The 20,140-nt window shown below is 34.9% G+C and overlaps 3 protein-coding genes across 5 annotated transcripts in view; 2 read left to right on the top strand and 1 right to left on the bottom strand.

The window, feature by feature from the left end:
• The window catches only part of LOC123710647 (protein MTSS 2), a 141,518-nt gene that overhangs the window by 33,440 nt on the left and 87,938 nt on the right, over window positions 1-20,140 (bottom strand). The gene's annotated exons all lie outside the window — the stretch shown is intronic.
• Window positions 345-8,060, top strand: LOC123710651 (phenoloxidase-activating enzyme-like). Its single transcript, XM_045662687.1, has 6 exons — window positions 345-452; window positions 3,695-3,778; window positions 4,307-4,439; window positions 4,887-5,086; window positions 5,879-6,036; window positions 7,225-8,060. The coding sequence occupies exons 1-6, from the start codon at window positions 401-403 to the stop codon at window positions 7,483-7,485; spliced, it is 888 nt and encodes a 295-aa protein (XP_045518643.1). The 5' UTR covers window positions 345-400; the 3' UTR covers window positions 7,486-8,060.
• Window positions 11,239-17,954, top strand: LOC123710648 (phenoloxidase-activating enzyme-like). The gene is made up of 8 exons (XM_045662682.1): window positions 11,239-11,335; window positions 12,122-12,270; window positions 13,066-13,217; window positions 13,625-13,893; window positions 14,765-14,918; window positions 15,254-15,462; window positions 15,648-15,802; window positions 16,853-17,954. Exons 1-8 carry the CDS (start codon window positions 11,278-11,280, stop codon window positions 17,108-17,110), a joined length of 1,404 nt encoding a protein of 467 aa, XP_045518638.1. The 5' UTR covers window positions 11,239-11,277; the 3' UTR covers window positions 17,111-17,954.

Below are 20,140 nucleotides of genomic sequence, written 5' to 3'. Positions count from 1 at the left end.
CTTAATTGTCACTCCTCTGATGAAATCCTATTTTTATTACAGCAGAAATGTTATTTTTATTGAACTAAACAATGTTTCTATGTTAACATATGAACTAAATAATATACATGGCAAAACGACGTTTGCCGGGTCACACTATAATATAAATAGTTGTATTAGAACATAAATTAATTGATTTGTCGCTTGAAACAAAGTGAAAACTTAGAGCGGATGTCCACCAATTAAATAGAATATTATCAAAAAATGAATTAAAACAAATATATTTGTGGTGCAAATTAATTAATAGTATTAATATGTACAAAATCTCGTCTGAGATGACGACCATGATATAAATATTCACATAACCATGCAATCTCAGTCCGATAGAAACTTTTGCGTTAATTAGACGTCTTTTACAATAATGAATTTATTATTATCTGTGTTCGTCGTTTGCTTTATAACTGTGTTTGGGGGTAAGCATTTTTTGATAATTCCATCAACAAATTTTAAATCGGCGATTGTATTTAAAACAAATGTCATTGTTGCATTTATACAATTCAATCTTCTATTTATAATTTAATAATCCTTCAGCAGCATAAATTATACATAACAAAACAATTATACTAAAGATATACCCAAATATGGAAAATAAAAAAGGGTCAAACATTTACGAATGGAACTAAGTAATACGTCAATCGGCTGTGTTGTGTGATGGCGTGAAAGTAAGGATATGTACGTGAAGGTGTGTTATGTGGGGTGTTCTCATTGTGTAGGTTACTAAGCGCCTATAAGCCAGCTTTATGTATTATTTACATTACATTTAAAATTAGAAGGACTTATTTATACTGATGACAAACTAACCAAAGTGTCATTTGAAGTATGTAAAAAAATATGAATTTCTTATCTAACTTCTGAATGAAATTGTGTCCCAATAATTAGATAAGCCGATGAATCCCTTTAGGACTAAAGTAGCTTAACCCAAATTAATAATGTCTTATATAAATATTGACCTACATTGCCTTTGAAAAAGTGATTTACATAATGCTCAATTGACATTTTAGTTTTTTTTTTCAAAATGTCAACATTATAATATTTATTGGTTTGTTATCAATACATAATAATATAATTTATTCCATCGTCATAATAAAATATTACTTTACGAGATGTTGTTTAGGAAATCGGCGGAGACCAACCATGAATAGTACTTACAAACAGTGTAGACAACGTTTTCTTTCACTAAACAGTAATTTAAATCAGTGTAAACTCTATCTAACGACACTGAAGGGACTGTACATTTTATGGCGTTATAGAAAGTTGTCGTTAAATGGAGACATATTAATCGTATAGATAATCCATTTCTCCTACTTATGAGTCAAAGTCACCAACAGTCTACATCTGCAAGCAGTCTCAATTTGTACACAAAAGAACGAATTTCTTAGAAAGAACGTACACAGTTCGTACGTTTTTATTAATTTTTCAACTTAAAAGTACTTTATTACTCAAAGTATCATTGTATGGAAGACAATCTAAATCAACCGAAGCTAATTGATTTTGACGCTTTAGGGACTTCGTCGTTAAATCGAGGGACGTTACATAGAGTTACACTATGTACACATTAAAAATTTCTTAAACGATTCTGGTAGTTTTTTATTTTGCGCAACCATATTACTCATTAAAACTTCAGATTCTGCTTGAATTACGCAATAATAATCATTTGTAATTAAAACATAATTGAAGAAGCGCCTTTTCGTAAATTGAATATTTATATATATATATATGATAGAAAACAAGTATACAAGGCAACCGTAGGTGAAATCATTGTTAGGTAGGCCTTGTCGTATATGCCTGGACCAAATCCAGGAGGTAATAGAGAGGGGACAAAGTGAATGGAAACCCATTTACGAACAAGTACGGTGAATGTAAAAGTGGAGAGGATTTATTTTAGGAGCGTAGCAAGTGGAGATATTGGCTTACACCTTCGGGAAAAGGGCGTGATAATATAAATAAATAGTATACGTTCATATAATACATAAAGACGATATCATATGCATGTGAGCACCATGTATCTACATAATAATTTAGTTATCTGCTGCATTGTTTTTTGTAACACCATTTGCCTATTTTATTTTAGTATAGTAATTAATTTACGACGTACATGGACTTTAGATGTAATTATGAAATGAACACAAAATATTTTAAAAATTGTTTTAAAAGTATGGAGTTTCTTGCCCATTCTTCTCCATATGAAACTACCATTTTAGTTAATTTATTACGTACATGGACTTCAGATGTAATTATGAAATGTATACAAAATATTGTAAAAACTGTTTTAAAAGTATGGAGTTTCTTGCCCATTCTTCTCCATATGAAACTACCTTTTTAGTTAATTTATTACGTACATGGACTTCAGATGTAATTATGAAATGTATACAAAATATTGTAAAAACTGTTTTAAAAGTATGGAGTTTCTTGCCCATTCTTCTCCATATGAAACTACCTTTTTAGTTAATTTACTACGTACATGGACTTCAAATATAATTATGAAATGTATACAAAATATTGTAAAAACTATTTTAAAAGTATGGAGTTTCTTGCCCATTCTTCTCTATATTAAACTACCTTTTGATAGGGGCAACTAGAGTCAAAAGTGGCTTTTTACTATTGAAATAAATTATTTGACCTTTCTATATGAGATTATCTATATGAGGCCTCTTAATAAACGTACATTATTATATCGCCTCTAACCTGTTACATTACTTAACGGTCAATTTATTGCCATAGAACGACAATTTTCCAAACGAGTTTTATCTAATATTACCCGTGTGTCATCTACAAAGCTATCAAATACATATCGAATATTAATTAGTATGTTAATTCGCGTTTTATGCATTTTAGTTCCGTTTGTGTTACTTGCATTTAATGTCGGAAACATGTTTACTTGTTTACGAGAGACACATTACTCTTCAATACAATGCTATCAAGAAATACAAACAAAACCTTATTTTCAGAAATTTCGGATTTTTCATAAAATTATTGTTCCAAATACGGTCAAGAAATATTGATACAGTATTCAATAAAGAAGAGAATTTATTTGATTACATTTAATAACTCATATTGTGTTTTTATTCATATAAACATTGACATAAACTGTTCTCTGAGTGAAAAAAACAGTCCTCTGGGTGGCAAAACAGTCCTCTGCCGCATTTTTTTTTTTTACAAAATTGCCTATAATTCGAAAAAGAAGGGAAAATTACAATGGTTTCTTGTTTATATATATTTATATTATAACTATCTATCGATTTAACATATTATATTTTTAATTTTCTAGAAAAATAGTGTTGGGACAACTGTCAAAGTTTCCATTTAGTAGAGAGAGGCCCCAATTATATGTTGTAGACATAAATGTTGAATGTTCATGAAACAGTGAATAGGCGATCGCTCTTACAACTAATTAACTCAAACACAAAATAACTTTATTAACATAGGTAAACAAGTACACATATGAACGTCAACAGAAAATATGTTTAAATTATTCTAAATTTACGTTTACTAGCAGTCAAGGGCGTAGAGCGGGCCAGAAGAACTGGCACCACTCCTTTTAATCGCCAAGTTTTGAAGCATTTAAATGAACTGAAAAAAATGAATCCCAAGAATTTATCATTTAAGTAATCGTCAAATTTTTAAGTAAGTAATAAAGGTATCATTATCGTTTCAGAACAATGTCGACCATCCGTGAACTTGCCAGACCCAAAACTCGGATGTTGTGGTGTTCATCTCGCTGCATCACACACTCGCGATAGTAAGCCTTTTTATAAACTCAATTATATATAAGCTGGTTCTGTGTTGGGAGTATATCTATGCTTATTTATTACTTAAAATTATATATAAATTTATTACGTTTGCGACACACAGTCTTAAAAGGACACAAAATGTTTATTATATAAAAGGGACTATTAAATTTTTTGTTAGTCTATTCATATATACAAGGAACCTGAGACCAATTAGTGTGCATAGGAGAGAGGCAACCAGGAAGAGATCGCTCGAAAGCGATGGAGGCCGCTGCCCGACTTCTCATGTATTTATATCAATTGTCTTATGTTTCTGCAACGAAGTTTTAATAAATAAAATAAATAATAAAATTATTGTTGGTTGGTTGGTGTTTCCAACAATTCGAGTGTATCAGTACATACATATTATGTATGTATTAAAGCGATACATACATGTTATGTATGGACATGTACCAAGATTATGGTAAATGTGTGAACAAAGATGATCCTGATTTACTTGTTATAAATTTTTAAGTTTCTCAAAGCAAATATATTTTCAGTGGGTGATACAGCCTTAAACCAATACCCATGGCTGGCGCTTATTGAAGATCCCAACGGTAGAATAACTTGCACGGGAGCTTTGATCAGCTCCAGATATGTACTGACCGCTGCGCAATGCGGTTTTAGAGAACCGTAAGTATATCAAAATACATTTTACATTAATTAAAAAAAGTCTTTGATAATTTCCAGTAACATTTAAGAGTACTCCCAACTGAGTACAGCCTTCATTACTCGATATCTTCTTACCCGTTAGGTCGAGCAGACTAGTCACAAATTTTTTTTTAATCTCAATAGACTAACTATTTTAAAAGCAAATTCATTAAAATCATAAAATATATAAATGCTGTTGTAAGGGTCGCAAATTGCTCACTTAAACAAACATATAATCCTGATTTGTATATGTTTAAAATTAAAATGACAATAATCCAGTAATTCAACCCAATTCTTCTAATATTATGCGATAATACCACCTAGAGTTTTTTCAATATTCTTTGTGGTTAAAACTTTATTGGAATAGGAAGAAATAATTATCTCAATAAAAACGAAATTAAACTCTTGAAATAAATGAAAATGTTCCAGAAAGAGCATAAGGTTTGGGGAGTACAACAAAACCAACTCCGAACTGGACTGTCTCATGGTTAACGGAGCCATGAAGTGTGCGGACAGAGTCCTGACTGTCCCGATAGAATACATGAAGGCCCACCCCGAGTTCTCGACGCAAAACCCGAGACTAAACGACTTGGCACTTATTAAACTGAAGACATCAGTTCCTTACACTGGTAATAAACTTAATTACATAAATTTCTGTGGTTTTAACATTAAGTAAAATTATTAATATTTCCAGGGCTTTTTAGTATCTCGCTAAAAGCTCGATTTAGGTTAGAGCCTGATGGAGGCCCATAAAGTCATCGCAGCCCATGGACACCCTATTTTAGTGGGTGTGTTGCCGACCTTCGAGGGAGAAGTATACTCTAACTTTAAACAGATGGAGGTCGTATCTCTTAAGGAAGACCCCCAACAGGAATTGTTGCCACAGTTTTTCGCAAGAAAGTGCCTTGTGATGTTGATGAAATTTTGCATTGATACGGCTCGTATAGTATTGGAACAACTAAGAGAAATCAACTCAAACCATTCTTCAGAACACTCACATTAGAACACTTTGTAGAAAAAGCAAACACACCCAATGTCTTTGCGTAGAAAGAGATAATCAAGCCGATCTGATATAAACTCGACGAAATCATTCACCAGAGATTGCTTCTAGAGCCTCTATTCTACGACGTATGTGCAACGACAAAGATTATAAATAACTAGCGGACGCGATAGAAGTTATCTAACATGATATTTCAAGCGATTAGGATATTAAAGAAAGTATGAAAGTACTGACTGCAGCGCCATCTGCCAGGATGATTTGTGAATCTAAACCATCCAGGGCGCCACCCAAACGCATAAGAAAATTAATTTAAATCGGTCCAGCCGTTTAAGAGGATTTCAATGACAGTTACAGTAGAATTATATATGTAAACATAAACCATATAGATAATGAATTTAACATAAACTTATATACGTTTCAGAATACATAAGGCCTATATGCCTCCCAAGCTCCGACATCAACACATCTCCACCAAAAGGCCTGCCCTTCATAGTTGCAGGTTGGGGTAGCAAGCCTTCAAGTCTTCAGGAAGATGATGTAGTCAAACATTTCGTTGAAGTTCCTTACAAATCCTTAGAGGTCAGTATATTACTACTTCATCATCTACAAAACTGAACTGAACAAAGTTTATTTTCATACGCTGATCTTGCCCACTCATCACGCATAACCTGCCCCAATTCATCATCGCGTTTATTTTCAATTGTTGTTAATGGTACTTGTATGCTCCTTAGCGCATGTACCGAAGAATGCTGTAATAACGTTTTGATCGAATTAAGATGACTTGTAACACAGAACAGTTGAACTACCAATGTGTATGTATGTAGCAGTATTGGTTGTGGATAATACATTTTGATTATGTGGGCCTGGGTATGCGGCAGCTGTATCCTGGAATACCCTTCCCTCGCTATAATATGCGCTGGTTCGGCTGCCGCGTGTCAGTATAGTAACAAAGAGAACCCTTACATCGATTAGACTAGGACTAGCACTTATCAACGGTAGTGTGTCCTGGAGCCGTAATTATTTTAACCAGAAAATAAGGTTAAATGGGAGTGAAAACGCGATTGCGGTCAAAAATCCAAATTATGCAAATTTGCTTGCGCTATTACGACGGAACACCTACCATACTGTTCGTGTGTTAAAGTCAAAGTCAACAATTGTCATCCTTCTGACTGACACCGATTTGGCGCAGACGCAAGTACTAAGAAGAAATAATTTCAATGATGAATTATCTATTTGACAGTGTGAAAGAGTTAAATAGTAGCTTGTAGATAATTATTAACTTATAACGACCAATAGGGGCCAAGCCAATTTGATGGTTAAGCTATTTGAAAATTTATTAAATTTATTTAGAATTAGAATTTAAGTTTTTCATTATATGTTTACTTACTGTGACAATTTTCTTGTAGTTTCTTTAATTTAATTTTTTTTAAATTAATATTATGTATGTTCAATAGGGCATAAGAGTTTTTAGGAAAGTGAAGACTCAATGGCACAAAAAATCTAGATTAGATGTCCATGTGTGCGACTTCTACGATAGAGAGTCCCCTTTGGGAGTTTGGTGATATTGCGACCTACTCGATTGTGAGGAAGTTGCACTGACCTACAGCGACCTTGGCGCTGCGCCTTCTTAAGTTGTCATTAGGAAGGCGCTAATCATCATTTTCACACGTGTATATCTTTTCTACATGCTTACATAAGTATTTAATTGTCCTAATTTTAACATAGGTGATGTTTGAGACTAAAAACAAACTGATTTTTTTTTTACAGCAATGCAAAGCCGCCTACGAGAAATACCATCCAGGTCACTTCACCATCACAAACTACCAGATCTGCGCTGGCGGTGAAAAGGACAGAGACTCGTGCAGAGGAGACGGTGGTGGTCCTCTCATGTATGAACAAAATGGGCGTCACACAGCCGTCGGCGTTGTCAGCTTTGGGCCGAAACAGTGTGGTACCAATGGAATCCCTAGTGTTTACACGAATGTCTTCAAGTATATGCCCTGGATACGAAGCGTGGTGAGGGCTTAGAACCAACGTCCTAGAAAATCATAATACACATATATATTTCTCGTATTTGAGTCGTTTTAGCAAATTTTTGTACCTAAAAATCTTGTCATTTTTTTGTGAATATTCGGTAGGTCTGAAAATAGTATTTATACTCCTAATTTATTTTTCGGTATTATTATTTGCAATGCACGTCAAAATTTTCACCCTTCCACCTCCACCTAACCCAGCAGGACAACGTTTGCAAACTCAACTAGTTTTTGTATAGCAAAAGTCTGGCAATTTGGAACTAACGAAAGACACTATTTCAATTGTATTTAGATAATTTTCAAGTGTGTGTGAATATATAATAAATGCTTAGTATGCGTATAGTGTAATGTCCGCTACATTATTATATGTAACAATTTATAAACATGACATAGTCATACTATTATTATAATATAATAATTCGAGGAAATATGAATAAAAAATGGGAAATAGCAATAAGCATTTGTTATACTCGTAAAAGACTAGATAATAGTCCATTAATATCTAGGTGTAATAATTTAATGAATAACTGTTAATAGGGTAATTATTTAGTATTAAATAGTTTGAAAATATTGAGTCGTTTCATTGTTAAGGGACTTCTGATGTAACTTTTTCTAGAATCTTTTTTTAGTGAAGTTTGAATATAACGTTGATCTTTCGATTTTACAACTGAAACGAGCGCAGGCATACAGCATTGCTAGCCTCATATACAGATATTATACAAGGCGTCCGAAAGTTGTGGGCCATGAAGGGAAAGTACCTTGATAAGGTATTTTACTGAAAGAAGGCTTTATGTTATTTTTAACAGTTAGTAATTCTGCATTCAAAGACTTTCTAAAATTTACCTGCCTCGTCTGGGATTCGAACCGACTTAAATGTAAAAAAAACCCTTACTTTTATGACATATATCTTTCGCGTATCCCGGAATAAGTGATGGGGCACCGGCAGGCAGAGAACTCATTAAAATATTGGAAAGATATATATATATATATTATTTAGGTGACGGGATAATGTATATTGTTACCTTGAATTACTTACTTATGAGTCATCTTAATTGATAATAATTACAATCAGGATTTTTTTACATGAGTCACAAGACGATGTCACGACATAAATTGATGCTGGAAAACCCAAACTGTATTCAGTTCATATGTTCTGGGGGCGTAATTATAATAACAATATTTAGTAATAATTGGATTAAATGGTATTTCAATATAATTTTTTAGATGGGTACAATAATTGTGTACCCATCTGTAGTTAGGGGATTAACGGGTAGGAGGCTGTCATTAGGTGATACAGCCCCATACCTCATACCCATGGTCACTCTTAATTCCAAAGCTTGCGAGTGCGTACCGGCATTTTAAGAATTGGTACGCTCTTTTCTTGACCCTAATTCGTATGTAACTTTTTTTATCTCAGCCGGAGAACTTAACTAACATGATCGCCAGTTACCTCCTTGAGATACGCAAGCATGTTCTTATAATTGAAACTTTTAAAAATAAATTATGTTAAATTTAAAAACAAAAAAGTTTTCCAGTAAAAGATTTAATATAGATATAATATATGCTATTAAATTTTCCTAGTCCAATTTAGTTTATTTGAGAATGAAACATTTAGTCCTAAGAACCCAATTCGTGAACACTATGTCAGCGTTCAGTTTCCTATCCAAATGATTTTACCAAGAAAATTAACGTTTCTAACAACCATTCAAACAAAAACACCTAACTACCTGCTAGGTAATATCCCGACACGTGACTAATAAAACTCATAATAACTTAATTCATATAGTAACCATGTACGCTTATCAACGTTAATGGAAAAATGTAAAATTGATTCGAAATTTACCTGTTTTGAGTCATTCAAATTGTTTGAACTGGAAATTCATTCCTCTTTGTAATTACAAAACTTTTTATAACATCATTAGAGGATATAGAGAATGTGCAGAAAACAGAACGTAGAACGAGATATTATATCTATACATATTATAGAACAAATTCGTATCAGTTACACTATTTAGAATGGCATAGACATACAAAACGCAACTGACAGCTAAACGTAATGTTATCTATGGTTAAGTATGATCAAAAACTAGACAATTAGATGTTATTAAGGTGATCGGTTGATGTGTTTATTTCGAGTTTCTTTAAGCTTGGCTGATTTTGATTAGTGTGGATTCGAGAAAAGTGTAGATTATTTATAAATTTAAAGTTTGAAATTTTGTATTTAATATGTGTGTACAGGACAACGTCTGTCTGGTCCACTAGTATATATCTATATTATATAGTCGTATATTTATTCGACATCCTGGTGGATTAGTTGGTTCTCACCGCAATATTATAGGTTTTTAATGGTTATGTACACTAAAACAAATAAATAAGTGCTACAAGTTTTTAGATCTGGATCAAATTTCTGTATCTGTTTCATGATCATTGGTTAATCTAATAGGCAAATAGGTGAACAGCCTTCTGTACCTGACACACGCCGTCGACTTTTTGAGTCTATGGCGTTTTTACTGGTATAAGTTAGCGGCATAGACACAGCCAGCATGAGCGCCGACGGTCACCAGAGATATTTAAAATGTTAGCGGCATATTGGCGGCATGGTTCTTTGGTATTTGTATTAAAAATGAAGTACGCAGCCCCTTAACCACGTAAAGGTGATTAGGTTCTCGACACACTTTCCGGAGTGCAGAATATAGAGGCGAGAATGTCCAAGACCTTAAAACAGCTTCAGAATCAACAAAGGAATCGTCTCAGCAGCAGAACCCACTTTCCGAAACAGTTAATTGTGAAAGTATGTTCTCAGTACGAACCAGATTTGTGAACCGTGAAAATATATGACTTGAAACGATTAATAAAATACAAATAATTATCATCAATCCCAGGTCAAACACATGAAAACATTTTATTTTGTTACTGGCCCTGCCCTTAATTTCTAATTATTAAGTCATTTAACACACAAATATGATATGCATTTTGCATTATTATAAATTAAGTAGTTACATAGACGATTTGACGTATATTGACGTTAACACAGAGATATACAGTATCAAAAGGAATGCGCGGAACAGGATAAAGTCGTGAACTCCTGCGCATCTCCTCAAATAGCCCAAGAGACGATAACATTTATATCACATAAATATTAAGTTAGAAATAATTGTCTGCCTCGACATGCGATGATGAAACTCTGCTGCAGGCATAAATACACTCTGAACACTCCATGGTAAATGCGGTAAAACATGCAGAGTGACCCCACATCACTACACAACGGCAAGGGATCAAGGGGCTCGGAAAGCGATTGGTCGTCGACGATTCGAACTGCGCTTTATTGAATGCGGTCCTCCTTCAACTTGGAAGGAGCTGGTACTGGCTCTGTTTTCCTGAAGCTGAAGCTCTCCGCCCAGAGCCAGAAAAATCGCTGATTTTAAGCCTTGGAAATGAATATGGGACGACAATTTTAATGGCTTGTAAGATGTTCGTGTTCATAGAAACAGGCAGTTGTGGCCTGATTTTCATTTTCTACTATGTACGAAACTAATTTCTTCATTAAAAAGGACAGTTTTTTTTTGCTCTAGCAGCATGTATCAATAAACATCAAGTGAGCCTGTTCCCCTATTCTATATAAAAAATGAAGCAAAATACACGACTTGTTTACAGATGCAGTAAGCGTCGAGACACAAGCCCGCTGGCCTCATAACCGACAGAAATCGACGGCTCTTAAACTAAAAGCCACACATCCTTGAATACTAACTACAATGTTTAGTGGCTTTCAAACGAGCGTGTAGCAAACATGTATAAGTTGCTGTGTATATTATTGTTTTTACTACACGTGAACGGGCAGGAGTATGGTGAGTGATTTTTGTTTATTGGTTTGATATTATGCACATACATACTAATAATAAAACTCGTGAATGCTAGTATTGTCTTTTGTTAACATAGCTTTTACACATTGAAAGAAAAAGCCCTTATAATTATAATTCACATAATTTTAATTTTTTTTTCCGACGTTTCGTGTGCTTTACAGCGTGTGTGATCACGGTGACCACGCAATTAACTACGTACTTAAAAAACGTTAAATTTAAAATTATGTAAAGAATTATAAGTTTATAATAATACAAATAGCTTTTAATCCGGTTAAAAAAGTGTTTTCTCGTGAATACTGTTCGAATTAAAACGTTATTTTTGGTCCATTCAAGGACTATAACACGCTAATGAATCCTAAAAACCTCATCATAAATCATAAAACTGAATTAATAAAGAAATGGCTAACATAAATAGTTCAATGAAATGAAAAAAAATTGAAAAATTTCGTTACAAGAAAAGCTCGATACAAAACTGTCAAATTATACTTTCACATTTATACATTATTATAAACTCTGCTGTCTGCTTAACTTTCCATTTATGATGTTTAAATTTTGTATTTGACATATACAACTATAAAAATACTTGTATATGAGGAAATACGCACGCAAGTTACGGACGTTCTGTTTAATCAGAAACACACCACGTGTATAACAAAAATCTATATTTAATCCCATTAATTGTTTAACTTACATAGATTGGCGGGAACGGGTTCAGTCCCAGCTTAGCCTACGGTTAAATTCTACCAATATTGAATATTTTTTTCCCTACAGATGCTGACTGTGTCACGCCAACAGGACTAGCAAGTCACTGCATCTCTATCCATGACTGCGGGAAATTGAAGCCACTCATACGACAGCCTCCTGCACAACGGGAGACTCTCAAATCCTGGCACTGTGGTTATGATGGTGACATACCTAGAGTAAGCTATATTGGCCATTTACATGTAGATTATGTTTATTTTTATCTAGCGTATCACCTCAACGTCTATCGTTGAGCGTTATTAAGGCAGTTTTTACCAAGCACCACTACTATGTGAAACTAAGGGTCCGTCAAGAAAAGAGCGTATCAATTCTTAAAAGGCCGGGAACGCACTTGCGTACAGGTTAGACATCCACGTGAGCCTGATGAAATCGGCACGTCTTAGACGAAAAAAAATTATGACGTTTCATTCGTACCACTCGTAGAAGTGAAAACCCAATATAATTTAGATACCCGACTCAAGATTATTTAGATACTGGAATATTAATACATGAACAAGTTCGATATTCGCTACACAAGGAAAACTTTTTCGACTCTGCCCTGAGAAGCAGTGAAGAACATTCGTCGCACACAATGCGATAAGCATGTATATGGAGAACAGTATACTCCCACATCTCAAAAGTAACACCCTCCTTCGTCAACCTCGGATGAAAAAAGGTCCTATCATATGGGTACTTTGCTCCAAATTAAAGATAGAAGTTATATGAAATGTTTTTTGTGTCCCTTTATTGTAATCTTTTCGTTTCGTTTTGAACTGTTTGTAGTCTTTAAATCCTTAGTGTGTAAGGAATTTAAAGACATTTTTAATATGTTGTAAACCAGACAGTCTTTACACCCTTTAGCGATTTTTTGGTGTTTTTGTACTCTTAATTTATAAATATATAAGCAAAAACAAATAGCGCCTGTCGACGCACAAGCATTGTAGTGACTCCAGTGAATTGTTATTATTAACCAGGTATGCTGTCCCCCCACAACGCCAAAGACCCGATGCTATACAGTCATGGGTAAGACGGGTATATGCGTCAGCACTCATGCCTGTCCTAGCATTGCGTTACTTCTGAAGCCACCCGTCAGTAGTGCAAATCTGGAGTATGTTATGCGGTCGAAGTAAGTTTATCTTTAAAATTACAATTATCAAAATAAAATAAATCATTGGCGCTACAACCTTTTCGTTCTACAACCTACGTCTTGGCCTCAGATTCCTGTTTTACGATCATTTGTCTATCTAATAGGCATGTAGGTATCCTCCTGTGTCTGTCACACGTCATCGACTTTTTGGATCAAAGGCAAGGCGGTATCCTCACGATGTTTTCCTTCACCGATTGAGCGAAAATGCACACATAGAGAGAAATTCTATTAGTGCAAAACCGAGGATCAAACATACTGGATGATCTTAGGGATGAGAATGACACGCTGAAGCCACTAGCGCACACTGCTCAACACTTTGACAATAATAATATTGACTATTTTCACTGTAATCACTTTACAAATTACCCATAAACATTTGTCTATAGATGTCGCGGTCCGGCGGAATTGAACGTATGTTGTGAAGAGCCGGTACGAAAGCCCACGCCTGAGCATATGAAAGCGAACATAACAGCAGATGACAGGATTAATATTATCACTTCGAATCCTATTGAGAAAGTCACAGCTAACCCTGTATCATCGAACAATCTGCCCAACACGAATTCCATAGATATACCAAACTGCGACACGGTAGACATTCCTAACCCAGATAGTGGTTGCTGTGGAATCGACAGTACTGGAGGAAACAGAATTATCGGTAAATATAATATTCATATTGGACATATAAAATATCTTCTTCCACCAGCGAGATGTGATCCAAATTTATACTGTACTCGCCTTAAGCTTTAAAAAACAATGAAATGTACAAAATAAACAAAGCTGTTAATGACTACAATTAAAGAACCACAACCAGCTATTAGACTTCTTTTAAATAATAGTAATAATAAAAGCCCGTTTAATTTCCAATCATTACAAAAGAAGAATATACAAGCTTACATTTGCAATATAGATTTTTCTATTGTTTTCCTAATATATTCGCTTCCTTCAGTTGATCAGAACCCCTTCACGGATAAAGCCCTCCTCCAGGTGTTTCCAAATATCTATCTTTCTTCCACGTCTTTCGGCTTTCACGAGGAAGAAATTCCACCAATCAAATTGGCGTTGCGTAGAGATGTGGGGTCTCTCTGCATCTTCCACAGGATTTACCATGGAAAGTGTTCAGAGGAGTTGTTCGACCTAATACCTGCAGCTGAGTTTCATTATCGGACGTCAAGGCAAAATACAGAAATACCATCCGTATCACCTCGACGTCCGTCATTCCACAACTGAGCGTTTTCTTAAGCAATTTTTGCCGCAAACCACCGCTATGTAGAGCCAGCTGCCCACTGAAGTATTTCCGAACCAATTCAACTTAGGGTCCTTCAAGAAAAGAGCGTACCAATTCTTAAAAGGCCGGCAACGCACTTGCGAGCCTTCTGTCAATGTGAGTGTCCATGGGCGGCGGTATCGCTTAACATCAGGTGAGCCTCTTGCCCGTTTGCCTCCTATTACATAAGAAAACTACTATACTAATTAGATGGTATTCGCAGTACATATAGAAATGGTATAATGTTAATAATAAATTTAAGGAGGAAACGCTACTGCAATAGATCAATATCCGTGGTTAGCTCTCCTAGAATACTCCAACACACGTTGGATATGCGGTGGAACACTTATTAGCAGACGTTGGGTCCTAACTGCTGCGCACTGTCTCGTCACGCACGAAATGAAGAGCAGAAACGCGTAAGTAATCAGCACTATGTGATCACAAATTGGCTAATTCATAGAAATGTTAGATAGACACCATTTTTTAATGCAGACAAGTAATTATAATGCTTATGTAATAAATGCAGCAAATAAGGCAGAATTTTGACCTTGCTCTTACTGACGGACAATAACAATAATTATTGTCTGGGACAAGTAACATTAGCAACACAGCTCTTGTATACGTCAAACAACAGAGTTAGACAGAATGCAGAATCTTCATTAAATGATTTTCAGGAAACTGTAACCACGATAGTTCGAGGTCGAAAAACAACTTTATCATTTCCTGGTCGTAATTTGCTTTGTGGTTTCAGACAAAGTGTCCGCCTTGGGGACTATAACATAACGAATCCTGGCATCGACTGTGTTGAAGTCGAGGGTGGTGGTACTGATTGTATTGCTGAGCCACTATCAATTACCATCAATGAAACGATAATTCATCCAGAATATAGGGCTCCAAAAACATTTGTTGAACCAAACGACATTGCATTAATCCGCCTCCAGGAGTTGGCTCCTTATTCAGGTGAGAATTATCATGTTTTGTACACTTTAGTTGGTTAGTTGGCTTGGTTTTCGGCTTCATTACCTACACTAGTTTGCTGTGAGACTGAGACAAGACTATTTCAATCTCTTAGCGGGGATTTCCCCTGACAGCAAGCGTATCACCAATGCTGATTATGCAAAACTTTAATCATCTTACCATTGCAGACTTCATTAGACCGATTTGTCTCCCGCTCTCCGACGTGCTCCAATCACCACCAGCGAATATGAAACTGTTCGTGGCAGGATGGGGAGCCATGAGTGAAACGAGATCATCAAGTGACGTTAAATTACACGTGGACTTGCCGTTAGTTGATCAACAGGTTCGTTTATTGCAATAGTGAAGTAGAATACACGAAGTGCTTGTACTAGGTAGGTTTTTACGAATGATTGACGCATTGATAAAATCATAAATAAATCAGTGGCGCTAACCTTTTTATGTCTGGGACTCAGATTTCTGTATATTTCATGATCATTTGTCAATCTAATAGTAAAGTAGGTGAGCAGCCTCCTGTGCCTGACACACGCCGTCGACTTTTTGGATCTAAGGCAAGCCGGTTTCCTCGCGAACTGGGCACATAGAAAGAAAGTCAATTGGTGCACATCCGGGCATCGAACCTACGATCTCAAGGATGAGAGTCGCACGATGAAGCCACCAGTGACTAGGGCAATACTGTTTTTGACAGTCATACCAACTATCAAGTACCTTTCAAAAACATTCACGTTTCCTTGGCATTTAAATAGGATTTCCCGTACGGGAGTCCACGCGGAATTCTGCATGATGTAAGGGTCATGACCGGAAATGCAGAACTGGTTTCATAACATTATAAATTACACGCAAATTGCTCGAGGACTTGTAGCAGTTTCTTTATGTTCATGAACAGGTCCACTAATCACCGCACGAGATATTAAATTGACGGAATAATTTTCAATTATTCTAATGAATTGAGCTGGTTGCCTATAGGCGGCTGGCATTAAAAATAAATTTGACTATGTCAGGTTTCTTAATCATCCATCGATCGGGGAAGCCTTTATCAATAATAAGATATGAAAATAACAAATATACAATAAATTCCATCACAAACAAGCATGTGCTGACATATTGACTAAGACTAAAGACACAATAGCACGTCAAGTTTCTATTAAGCTAATATATTTACACTAACAATTGACCTTCATCAAGATCAATCGTATATACACATTAATATATGTATGTATTTTAGCGCTAACTATATTTCTAATTATTTGATAACTATATCATTATTTATACAATCTTTTACACTAATACATAAACACACTAAATATACGAAATCAAAAAATGAGTCCACAAAGCACATAAATAAAACAAAATTCTAAATTCATATTTTTTACAGAGCTGCCAAAAACTATATTCCCTGAAGGGAAAGCCAATAATATGGGATAAGCAGATCTGCGCAGGCGGCGAGGATAACAAAGATTCCTGTAGGGGCGACTCGGGTGGTCCTCTCATGTACGCGGAAGAAGAAAAGGCATCTCAGATTACCGGTATCACGAGCTTCGGCGTAAAGCAGTGCGGTTTTAAGGGAAGACCCAGTATTTATACTAAGGTCATTTCGTATGTAGATTGGATTAGAAGTGTGGCTACGCCGTGATTGTATTAGTCAAACAAACCTAGTGGACTTTGAATTGTTTATAATAGACATAGAAGAATTAAATTTTAGTTAATATCCCAACGGGTTGATAGGTTGTACTGATTTTTTAAAATTCGTATATAAAAGTTGTAAATTTGAAACATACTTGTCATTAGTGAGAATTGTGTGTTGTGATTTATGTTACGAGTGAAGAATTAATTGCTTGTATTAAATAAGATAAATGATGACTATAGCCGACGAAGAACGCAAGATGCAATCGCAAAGTAATAATGAAAAAATAATTCTAATAGCTAACACAAGTAGATCTCTGTAGGCAAAATCTCTATATCACTAACAGTTTAAAAAATTCACGGAGTACCAGAGGACTTTAGTCTCGTGACTCATGATCATTTATTATTAGATAAACTTTCATTAGGGGTCATATTTGAATATTGTACATATTAATTTTAATCTACTGACTTTACCATACATTGCTCATTTTTGTCATTACTGTTATCTGAACAAATCGTTGAAACTAATAATTTTATTATGTGTAATTACATTTACCTGACACGTTTAGGGAGCGTTCAAGTATTACGTAACAAATTATACTAAAACGTTTTACTATTGGATACAGAAACGTTACGGCGCGTTTCATGGCGGGGAGGGGGGGGGGGGGGGCAAGAATCTTCAAAAATTGCGTGACGTTATACTCGAACAAAGGTAAAGAATGACATAAATCAGAGATGAAATTATAAAATAAAGGTTTTATATTACAATAAAGTAGAAAAAAATAAGTTTATAATTAGGTAAACGTGTTTCGTACTTACTATTTAAAAATGTATACCCAATTGCAATTAATATTTAATTTTGTATCATTGCATTTATCTTAAGAAGAAGAAATATTTTTATTAGGTTAAAACAATTTTTGTAAGAAATAAATATTTTATTATTATTATCTAGAAAATACCTATACATTATTTAAACCATGACATTGCGATTTTAATTATAGAAGCTACGGCTTATTACATTGAATACTGATTAAACCACACGTCAAGTTACGGTTAGCAAAAATATGTATTTTTTATTTAAACTTCATTCAATTAGTTACAAATCAATCACCTTCAAAAACCTGTACGTCGCGTCACTTCAAACAACATAAAGACAAAAAACATTCTTATGATTTTGGCTACGGCATCATTTATTTACAAAAAAAAAACGCAACAAGGACTAATGTTTTTTTTTATTACCACCAGATTATGTACGGATTAAGCATTCTGATAAACGAGCTAGGTCTGGATATCTATAGCTGCTCCCCTCGCATTTTAAAATCAATTTTCTTTTAATAATTTAGGTTGTGTTTCTTTATTCTTTATGCCAATAGCTGGGGAGCCCAAGAGGGGATTTCGGGAATTACTCCAGCGTGGCAGATTAATATACAAATACCTTGTACCCGGTTAAGTATCTCTACCAAATATGAGCTCACATATATGGCCGCCCGTCAAGGATAATGGATTAGATTAGTAAAAAAAAGTTAATGATGAGACGTTCTCGAGCGCATCGGATTAAGGTAGGCTAAGTTAGTTACATGCTAAGAAGTGTAAATTTCACTAAAATGACAATTTACAAGTGACGTAAAGAAAGGGGAGGACTGCAAAGTTGTAAATAAAACGTCATCTTGACATTCTCGAGCGTGACAGTTTTTTTTTATTTTGACGGAAATAATTCAAGTATGACGAAAAATGTATAACCTGATGACTTCCACAAGTCGAAGTAAAAAATCGTCACTAAAGTTTAATACGTGCAACTGCGTAATGCCCATATTCCTCTCTCACTTGTTCTCTATCTAATCTAACTCGTCTAGTTACAGTGCTAGTTTGTGTTCCCATGACATTATCACACAGCTCGTTCTTGGTATGATACTGTTACAACGTCCGTCTTAATAATAATAAATAATAATAAGCCATATTTTGTTATTTAAATACAAGTTATGTGAATTAAAGCTTAGAAACTACTTGGCAAAAACAATAAAATTTCGAGTAGAAACATTACAAAAATGTATAAATATGTATCAAACCATTTCCTCCTTTAATTGATAAGGATTAGTTGTTTAACATCTCAACAGGACAAGCTGCTCGTCCAGAAATTACAGACTGTTTGCTCAAGACAGTGTCCAGAGGAACATTCCTGCGAGATCAATTCATAATGGAATGCAATTTAAATGTAGACAGGTTTCATCAACCCTCAAAAACATAAATTTAAAGGAAGGAAGGATTGTCAAGTTTTTGATCGAACATTGGGCTGATCATGAGATGGCAAAAGGTAGTAAGGTAATTTACATAATTCATGATATGTGTTATGAATATTATGTAACTGATATTTAAGTAACACGCATCATTAATTATAAGTTATCGTGGCCTGATCATGAAGCGGATACAAAGATAGCATTTCTTGCTTGTACACAAAATAATGATCCTGTTATTACTATCAGAACTTCTGATACTGATATAGTGGTCATCATGTTAGCGAATATAGAACACCTGCAAGCAACAGTAGAAGTCCGGATGGATCTTGGAGTTAGCAATGCACGCTGATACATCAACGTAACCGCTCTCTACAAAAAATTATGCCTAAAAATTTCTAAGGTGCTTCCAGCTCTGGACGCGTTCACTGTTTGAGATTTCAATCCGGCATTGCACCGACCAACCGGAAAAGGAAAACCCTTGCAATTCCTAATGAGTTTAATTTTTTTCCAAAAGCATTTCTGGATTTGGGATCAATGGAGAATAATGTGCAGGATTCTTTTAACATCATACAGTCTTTTACTTGCCACTTGTATGGGTTGAAAAAGTTAAATATCAATCAAATCAGGAGTGCCATCTTCAATAAGACCTACAAGGTAAGAGACAAATCACAACCCTTTTCCTTGAATATCCGGAATTTAGATGCGTGCGACTTACCACTCTGTCAATCGGAGTTACTCCAGCAAGTGTAGCTTATACAGTAAAGCCCATAATGCAAAAAATACTAATCTTCTACCAACGAACTATA

Source organism: Pieris brassicae, chromosome 6 (assembly GCF_905147105.1).
Source record: "Pieris brassicae chromosome 6, ilPieBrab1.1, whole genome shotgun sequence".
In the NCBI taxonomy this organism is placed as follows: Eukaryota; Metazoa; Arthropoda; class Insecta; order Lepidoptera; family Pieridae; genus Pieris; species Pieris brassicae.
The sequence above is the reverse complement of the archived record's forward strand: the minus strand, read 5'-3'. Positions and strand labels throughout refer to the sequence as shown.

Bases quoted from the DNA above. Each gene is read 5' to 3' on its own strand.
- LOC123710651 (XM_045662687.1), top strand. From the start codon at position 401: ATGAATTTATTATTATCTGTGTTCGTCGTTTGCTTTATAACTGTGTTT. The intron at 453-3,694 runs GTAAGCATTTTT...TTATCGTTTCAG, and splicing joins CTTTATAACTGTGTTTGGGG to AACAATGTCGACCATCCGTG. The intron at 4,440-4,886 runs GTAAGTATATCA...AAAATGTTCCAG, and splicing joins CAATGCGGTTTTAGAGAACC to AAAGAGCATAAGGTTTGGGG.
- LOC123710648 (XM_045662682.1), top strand. From the start codon at position 11,278: ATGTATAAGTTGCTGTGTATATTATTGTTTTTACTACACGTGAACGGG. The intron at 12,271-13,065 runs GTAAGCTATATT...ATTATTAACCAG, and splicing joins ATGATGGTGACATACCTAGA to GTATGCTGTCCCCCCACAAC. The intron at 14,919-15,253 runs GTAAGTAATCAG...TTGTGGTTTCAG, and splicing joins GAAATGAAGAGCAGAAACGC to ACAAAGTGTCCGCCTTGGGG.